Source organism: Chrysoperla carnea, chromosome 4, assembly GCF_905475395.1.
Source record: "Chrysoperla carnea chromosome 4, inChrCarn1.1, whole genome shotgun sequence".
Classification (NCBI taxonomy): Eukaryota; Metazoa; Arthropoda; class Insecta; order Neuroptera; family Chrysopidae; genus Chrysoperla; species Chrysoperla carnea.
Window position 1 is genome coordinate 47,491,344 of NC_058340.1, and position 9,558 is coordinate 47,500,901.

General features: G+C 29.7%; 1 protein-coding gene across 4 annotated transcripts in view; it reads right to left on the reverse strand.

Annotated features, from left to right (window-relative positions):
• Window positions 1-5,810, reverse strand: part of LOC123298189 (kazrin) — a 29,796-nt gene extending 23,986 nt beyond the window's left edge. For all 4 annotated transcript variants that reach the window (XM_044880122.1, XM_044880121.1, XM_044880120.1 and 1 more), the window contains exons 1-2: window positions 5,651-5,810; window positions 1,567-2,440 (exon numbers count right to left, since the gene is read on the reverse strand). In XM_044880122.1, the coding sequence (XP_044736057.1) occupies window positions 1,567-2,440; window positions 5,651-5,689 (913 nt within the window). In that variant the 5' untranslated portion in view covers window positions 5,690-5,810. The remainder of the gene's footprint in view (window positions 1-1,566; window positions 2,441-5,650) is intronic.
• Between the last annotated feature and the right edge of the window lie 3,748 nt (window positions 5,811-9,558).

Here is a 9,558-nt window from a genome sequence, read left to right on the forward strand (position 1 = left end):
CGAAAGCAAAATGGAACGAGATAAACCACAATGAATTATGCTGATTATAATGTTTTATCTGGAAATTCGTGTAGAATGAATTTTGGATCTGACTAGTTCATGTTGGGATTTTATTATAAACAAACCTTTCTATTACAAGAGTCACTATATAGTATCTCTTTTCTCAGCTTTATAAATTAATTACAAAATAAATTTCTATTATCTTCTTTAAAATATGTACACATAATATACTATTGTAAAGTATATATTATAGGTATAAGATAATAATAATATTGACTCCAGGTTTTGCAAATAAATTTAGTAAAATTAATCCTTTAGGAATATTGAATGTGTTTTACTTTTATATGTGTTAATTGAGTAATAGATTATCACATTTCCATAGGATATGTAAACTCTTTTAAGGGAATTAAAATCATACAGTAGGTGAATAATTTATATGCTCTTATTTAGTTTTTGTAATTTCGCTAAAACTCAAAGAGATAAAAATGTGGGAAGCTTATAAGTTTCAAGAGTTATTGTGGTTATATTGATTCAATTTCAAAACTAATTGTATAAACAAAATTAATAACAAATATTGAAAACAAAAAATCTAAAGTTTATTATTCTGTTTGTGAATTAAAAGGCGCTTTTCGTGTCAAATAAAAAGATTACGTGCTATTTTTATTCATCACTCTACAATTACTTAGACTATTTATGAATTTCCGATGAAACCAGATCGTTCACATTTTGAGACCACTGAAATAGATATCTTGACAAGATCACACATACACAATTAAAACCAGGAGCTTATAAGAATCAGATAATCTAGTCTTAGGTTTTTGGTTTCCTTTGCATTTATTGATTACTTGTCTAGGGCAAAGCTACGGCAGACAGCAGTCCCCGAAGCCATGATATTTTCCAAAATTTTACTTAGCCTCCGTTAGAAATCTAAAACAAGCATTCTGCTATCTACCATTTCTAAAGTAGGCAAGAGTTTTTAGTGCCATACTTAAAGTTTAAAGTGAGGTAGTTTGAGAAAGCAGGGACTTAAAACGCTTCCACGATTTCAGCTCTATTTGAAGGTTGAGTTATCTTTAGCTACATGACGTAGATTTTTAAAAGAGCATTGAAAATCTTACTACGCGCACGTGAAATGAAGAAAGACAATTCTTATTATCTGAGATACATAAAACATATAAGTTCATAATAAATTTCGATTTTTGTCCCAATTTTCTATATCAATTTTTTGTATTATATAAATACGTATTTCGACTACCGAGTAGTCATCATCAGTATGATTTAGCTAATCATAATTACTCTTATTTTGTATGTTACTCGTTGCTAATTTGGTGGCGGACTGCACCATTTGGTGTGCACTTTGTGCGGTACTTGGTAGTTCAAAGTTCATAAATTTACATAAAATTTTGGCGAGTTCTAAAATACTTAAATTATTTTAAAAAATAAGAAGAATAACGTCTTAACGTACAGAAAAATATTTTGAAACGGTTCCAATATTTTCGGAGACTATTTCATAAAATTTAAATACAATTTCGTTATAAAAAAGAGTCAGCATAAAAATAATCTCACCTTTTGATGCAAAAGATGACAATAAACTAGATGATGTATCAATGGATTTAGATTTACTTGACGAAGACGATGACGACAAAAACATCGATGTTAATTCTAATTGCTGTTGCTGTTGATTGTTGGATGTACTACTACATCCTGGTTGCGGTGATTCCGGTGTTATTTGTTTACCACTATTATTTCTAGTAACATCTTTATTCTCTGGTGCTACGGTTGCCGTACAATTATTTTGTTCCGATTCCGGACACGTCATTTTCACATCAATTGTTTCACTATTTGTATTATTCACTAAATTATTTTTAAGGTCGCCATTAATAATTGTATTATTATTTAAGCCACCACCATGAGCGCTGTTAGCACTTGCACTACTATCCACTGAACTAGATTTAAACGTTTTAAAATCACATGCCGTTTTTAATGGTTTATCGATATCGGTATTTTCATTTGATGAATCAAATGAATAACTCAATTTATCTTTAAATTTTTTACCATCAATTAAATTAGGCCTACTATTGCTATAACTTGTATTATTTAATAAATTTTTTGTTAAATCACTTGTTTTATCATTTACTATTAAATTTGATGTAGTCGTATTTGTTGTTTTAACACTATCATCTGTTATGTTACGTTGTTGCTGTTCTGTATCGTCGAGTTGTTTTTGTTGTTGTTGTCGAGCTTGAGGTGATTGCGTATTGTTTGTTGAATTCACTACAGACGCTATGTCCGATGAGTCATTCGATGACGAGGGTGCGTATGCAATTGTAGCAGGAGTTGCAGCTTGATCACTAGAAGGCATACTAGCAGCGGAACATTCCGAATCAATCCGAGTTGTTAAATTCATGGAATTTTCTTCGACCATTCTGCGTAGCTTTGCCTTGAAAAAGTTTTTATCAATCAATTTTTAATTGAATAAAAGAATAGATAAAAATTTTAATATTTTTTGGGAGTATTGAGATACAGATTTTCAACAATTTTCTTACGGTTAATGAAATGGGAAATTGTTTAGAATTATTAAATATACTTAGAAACAACAGGCAAATTTTTTTAAATAAAAGTCAAACAAAAAGAATAATACTCATTCGTTCAAAAGCTTTTATCTGACTTAATATTCACCTAAGTAGAAAAGTATTCTATTTTTAAACACCTGGCCAAGGAGATCCCAATCAATTTCCCTACTATATGAATATATTCATATAGTAGGGAATATTAACATTCTTGTCAATTTGGGTGAAATCCTACATAGGTATAAATAAAAACTGCAAGGTCTTTCGCAAGTTCTTAAGTTTTTGAAACTTAATATTTACACGCAATTAATTAGTCCCCATTTATGGAAACCAATGATCAAATATATACAATCTGCTTCAAGCCATTATAGTTATAATATATCGAAAATATATTGATAAGGCTACTAGCAGTTTTTTTTTTTTTGAATGATGGAATCACTTTTTTCTAATTCTCTTTAATTTTTCATATTTTGGGAGAGTAGGGTTGGATTAAATTCAAAATTTACAAAAGGAAACCTCCGTTACTAACACAGAGGGTGAATAAGTGTCGTTAAAGCAAAACGCAAAGCGTTTATATTGCTCTTTTTACTGCATATGTATAAGTTAAATAATATTCATAATTTACCCACACAAAGCAGATACATATTAAAAGTTTTAAAATAAATTCTGACTTCGGTTATTATCATAATGATTGTATAATTTAACTTTAGCCTAAATTATTTAAATGAAAAGTATGACATTCTAGTTGTGAAAACGGATGAAAATTTTATAAAAAGGAAATTTTATATGTCACAAATGTCATTTAAAATTGTTGGTATATATCATTTAATGAAATTAATATAATTTCAAATTTATAAAGGTTGTGTACAAAATGTGTGACCTTATCAATTGTGTAAAGTATCTATGAATGAAAAAAGTCTTTGTTAATGTGTATTCGAATTATTCGTGTAGGCATAGGGAAGTTAAAAGGGATAAAAATAATATTGCATGCTGTCTACAGAAGTAGAGGTACTTTGAAAGTGCGTTTTGTTTTCGAAAGACTTCTTGGGATAGTGGTTATTGGATTTTTTCTAGATACACGGTAAGAAATGCATGGGGTTGACTATAATGCTGGTATGCCAAGAGCCAGGTACTTTAGTATCTATATGTTAGCATAAATAATATTGTAATATTGAATAGGGCTATCCACCAGAAGTGTTGTGTCATACTGCATTGACTTTTCCGCCATAACAATTGCTAATATTACTATTCCTTCAATGGTCACACCAGTATGGCGTTTGCACCGATACTGCCATAGTGATATTCGCAAAAAAATTATTACCGTGTAGAAATAATGTGTTCCATAATAAAGAAATAGAGTATTGATGGTAGATAGAAATGTGTGTTCTGTATTCTTTTGTATACCCATTTCATTCATTATTTGTTATCCCCAAACAAAGGGTCTTCTATGAAAATGGGCGAGTATCACTTAATACAATCAAAAAGAAGTATGGTAAGGCATTTCTTGGATACTAAATAATATTTAAGATCCGATCGCTTAAATTAAAATTTGAAGCAAACAGGATTCTTACTAAATAAATATTGTTTACACAAATAATTTGAGACACAATAATAAAACATTTCGGAGCAAATTGACACCACAAACATACAAGTTAAAAAACTCTCAATACATTAAAGAGTGGAAAAAAGCTGTTTCTTTCCTAGAATGCAGATAGCTACTGTGAATTAGTAATAGCTTTTGGGAATGGAATTCCTTAAAACTTATACAGCAGCAGTTTTTTCTTTAAAATTGTCCGAGCTTTAACCGCGATTAAACTATCATTGCATGCGTAAGAACGCTTGTAAATCACCCAATCTCTTTTTCTCTCTACATCGTCAATTAAACATAAACGCATGTAGTAAAATTACAAAAAGGTTTAAAACTACGGTCTGTATGATCTGAGTTTAGCTTATTCTGAATCACATATTTTAATGGGCACTTTGAAAATATTTCATTCTTTTGTCCAAAATTTGAAATATTTAATTCGACGATAATATTTTAATGAAAGATACGCTATGAAATCATGATACGCAATTTTGAAAACAATCCGTATTCCGTCTGTAGACTGCATTTTATTAAAATTGGTATGTTTTTAAAGTCACGAAACATTTAGATATAGAACTTTAATTAATCATTCATTTTAAACACGGTGTAGTCACAAAAATAAATAATTAACTTTTGTGATAAAGGCTTTTGTTTTACTTTGTTGTGAGTGAGTCAGCTTCAAAGACATTCAAAGTAGGGTAAATAGGTAGAGAAAGGGTGAAGTGAGTTTGTTATATATGAGTTTATACTTTTCTATCATAAACATTTAGTCAATGATTAAATTTCCCTACAGTATTATAAATTCTGTATGCAGATAATACATAAAATACTGAATGTTTCATCATTTTCTATGTATTCATTTAATTCAAAGGTCTTTCCTAATGGCAACGTGCGTTTAGGTATTTGAAGGTAGGTAAATAGAGGTAAAATTCCGAAATTGAATTTTGAATTTGCACACTTAAATTTTGCGATTTTAAAAAAATGTTATTTATTTTAGCCGAAGAAAATTAAAAAGCCTTTCAAAGTGAAAGAATTTTATTATGAGATATAAAAATGGGAAAACCCATATGATAGCCAGAAAATTTAGATTTTAAACTAAAAATCTGAATTATTATTTTCTTTATCGTTCCACATCTCCGTGTCTTATCTAATTTTTATGTTTTATGACTTCAAGTTTAGATTCATTGAGCATTAAAATTGTCTACACTGCAGCACTAAAAATCTATGATGACAAGTTTGCATATTCATTTCCGTTTTCGTAAATCAAGCGAAAATCAAAATTTAAATATCCACTTGTTAAAATTTTTCAAAATATATTTTTTAAATTTTTTTTTATTAAAGTAATTTTTTTTTTATTAAAACAAAAATATATTAGTTCTCCCATCATTATTCAACAAACTCACGGTATAAACTGAAAGGCTAATAATTTTCTTTAAGTGCTTATTGTTTTAAATTGTATAAAGTTAAATGGTGTATTTTTATATTGTTTTCATACCTGTGCATCAATGAATAAACGGCGCATTAATAGCGCCATCCTCCACTTGTACCGCCATAAATTTTACAATATTCATCGTTGGGCGTTTTAATTTCTCTTTTAAACGCATTTATTTTCATTTACTATTTTTAAGCACTCATAAATCACTTCTTTTTGTGTGACCACCTGAAAAAGAGGAAAATTTTATTTGTAATTAATTCAATTGTTGAATAAAAAAAAAAGTTTGAATATTTAAAAGAAAAATTTTAAAAGCTTTGTAAACTAAATTAATTATAGGGGAAAGTATAATATAGAAAACGATCTTAATATCTGGAACCTTTAGAAAACTTTTAATTCATATAAAACTTTTCATTTTCTATTACGCATACAATTAATTAATTATGAAATTGGATTCAAGAATAAAAATCCAGAGGGATCCAGAAAGTTGAAAAAGATGTTGATAGTGTAGTCATTTAGACGTATACATTGTTGTAAAAATTAGAAAAGTTGCTAGATGACCAGATATAATTAACGTGCCATGTTCAATGTCAAAAAAGACCCGGAGAGTATGTTATATTATGAACCACTCTATAATACCTTCTAATATTTAGACTAAAAGTTGAGACTATATATCGTGTTTAGATTCTGATAACAATGCCTCTTAATTGAGCATGCCCATTTTAGCTTTGGTGGTGGCCGTTCCATAGGGTTAAAAATGAAAGAAGAAAAATCCATAACTCAGACTGGCATTTTTGAGGTGACGCAAGCTCATGGTGAAATTTTGGTAATACAAAAAAATCGAACAAACCACTCGTTCTCGAAATCACAATTCTGAGAGGTTTTTTTTTTTCTAATTGGCAAAAGTTGGTGGATCTAAAAATTTGTTTCGCAGCTTTTTATATCTGACACTAGAAAATAAAAAGGCCAATTACGCATCCATAAATTCTTTTAATGGTGGAAATGCAAATCAGTTATGCAGGATATTCATTCTAATTATGTACCATACATTTATTTGCGCTCCCACCATATCTATTAAACATGTGAAAAACATTTTTATATATATATATTTTTTTAGACAATTTTATGGAATTTTTTAGGCACTTAGACTGAGGGAAAAGGCAGGGTTCACATTTTTTGTCTTTTTTATGTGCATAATTTTCTTGAAAACAGAAATGTTAGTAGTTGCTAATGTGTTAGTAGATTTTGCTAAAAACTTCAATACCAAATCGAAAAATTTAATTTATTTTTCTATAACAGCTTTTCACACTGAGAAAATGAACTCATCCTACTGCTTATAGAGTTGATTATCTCATCTGTCCTTGCCATTGATTTGTAAAAAACGTTTACACTTCGTATCCCCTTACTTAGGTAATTTTTTGTTTTTATCAGTATCTTATCACCATTTCACCATATACAATGTATAAACATTTAAAAACAATTTTTAAAGATGTGACAAATGTTCAAACAAATCGTCGTCACACCCCCAAGAAACTGAGTCATGATGTAATTATTCATGTAATAATGTGTGGTGTGTTTGTAGAGATCGATTTAAACAAAACATACATACAAAACATATTTAAAATACCACAAATGCTTTGTATGATTACAACAAAATATTTCAGTTGAAAATATGGATGAGAGAGACAGATGAGATTTTGTTTGGGATGTTCAGTTCAATATAAGTTTAAATTATTTATACCGTGTGTAATTCGACGCATTGGACCACAAATATGTTGTCAATGTTTCTCTCTGTAGTTACACCTAGCTTTACAATCAGTCAGCAAAATTGTTGGTAGTATTTTAGAAGTGCATAGTTACATGCTAACATGTATATAAAAAAAATGCGCCTTATAGTTGTTTTAAAGGCATAGCCATGTCATAAGCTAAAGAATACGCTTGTTGATTGAAATTTTTTTTGCACGGGCTGAAAAGTGAAGTTGGTTTGTGAAAATCTCTAGAATTACGCAAAATATGAACGTTTAATATTACTAATCAAATATAGAGGAAGATGTAGCTTAGTCATCATAAAGGAACATATAAAGCTTTGTTTTGCTAAAAGGAGATGGGCAATCAATCTTTGAATGCTCATTACTTCTTAATTTTTTAATTAATTTTAATTTCATTTTCAAATTTTGTCATGGTATCAAGTCTAGTTTTACATTTTTATGCAAAATATGACAAATTCAACATCAGACAACTACCGTATTGATGCAGCTTATTGTCAACTCTAAATCTATGCAAATAGAGAAGCCAGAATCATAAGTACAGAGTGCGGACTCAGGATGTTCTAATTTACTAAGATAGCCAAGTTGGAATTAAATATATAGCGCCAAAGGAGGTAAAATAAGGTTTAGTGATGAGATGTCGAGAGGCATTATCCTGCACACGCAACAGGAAAGTCTGCCTATATAGGATTATTTGAAGGGAAACATCGACACTTAGACTGAGAAGATTAGTTGCATAACAGATCCATGCAAAGGTTTTTGACTAAACGGTGCTGAAGGCTTTCAGATCAACATATGTCAGCAGTGCGAATCAGGTTCTTTAACCACACCGAGCTTAACCAATGAATGTCTATTTGTCTATCTGTCGGTCTTATTGTAGCTGTAAAATGGATTCGGAGAATTTAATGAGGGTTGTTCTAAAATTGAAGACTAGTTTAATTAGTTTGATGATCAATCTATTAACCAAATTTGTCTAAAATTTATATATTTTTTTGGTATTTGCGAAAGAAAAAATTGAATGTTACCGTGTAAAAAGACCTTAGTATTTGATATATAAAACTAACCTCACTATTCTATTTGTTTATTGCATATTTCATAGAGAGAAAAAAAAAACTTTCCCCATTTATACACATACATACAAAATGGTTTTTACCCTCCTGATGAAAAAGAGACGCGCGCGAAAATGCAATAATATAAGTGCATTGCCCCTCGTTATGTTTGTAAATATACAGATCGTCTCAACAATATGGGCCACCCTTCATACTTACATATGTACCATATAACATATATACACACATATACTTTTCGTTTACCTAATTCTTTCCTCGGTTAGGTATCGCCTTCAGCTCAATTACTAACTACTTATAAACATTTAGTTAACGTTATATAAACTCATGTTAAAAGCTAAAAATATACAAACATCATTTTCTTTGAATTGTAATTTAGAAAACGAGATATGTTTATGAACTTTACTCTGTATATTATTATTATTATTTAATAAAGGGTAAAAAAAAATGATAAAAGTAAGCATGTGAGTATCCTGAAGGAACTTTGAAAGTAAAATATAATTTTATAGCTCTACTCAGTTGTAACAAGTTTAATAACTACGCGTTAATGAAAAATATCGTAAAAAATATCATTTATTTTTTCTGTCAATTTACAATTTTTACAAATTTTTCTCCAGAGACTACGAATTATTTTGTTTATATTAAAGAATTCTATAAATGATGCTCTATCCTAGTGAATGTATACTATTTCAATTTTTTTTCTCTTTTCCTTTTGGTACTATCATTTGTTGTGTCTTGTTAGTATCTAAGATAGTATCTAAGTAAAAACAAAGAACGACATCAAAACTGTCAATGTTTTCTTAAAAACAATGCCTGGGTTGTCCACTTCAATGATAGTATACAAACGCATGCCTGTGATAATGTTTTAATACCAGTCAAAGACGCGGTCCTATCAGTCATTTCCCACCAACATACGGCCTTTTGATCTGAATGAGAGGCGAGATGCAAGCCTCCAAAAATTTTAATAATTCCGAGGGGGCTAATTCGATGTATCTGCATTGCGAAACATGCACAGAGAGGTAACGATGGACCAATCTACAGGAAATGATGGACATATCTCATTCAGAGGTTAAATATATACCCATCCCCAAATAAAATAATCATGGATTTCATGTAAGACAACATTTGATCCAACTGC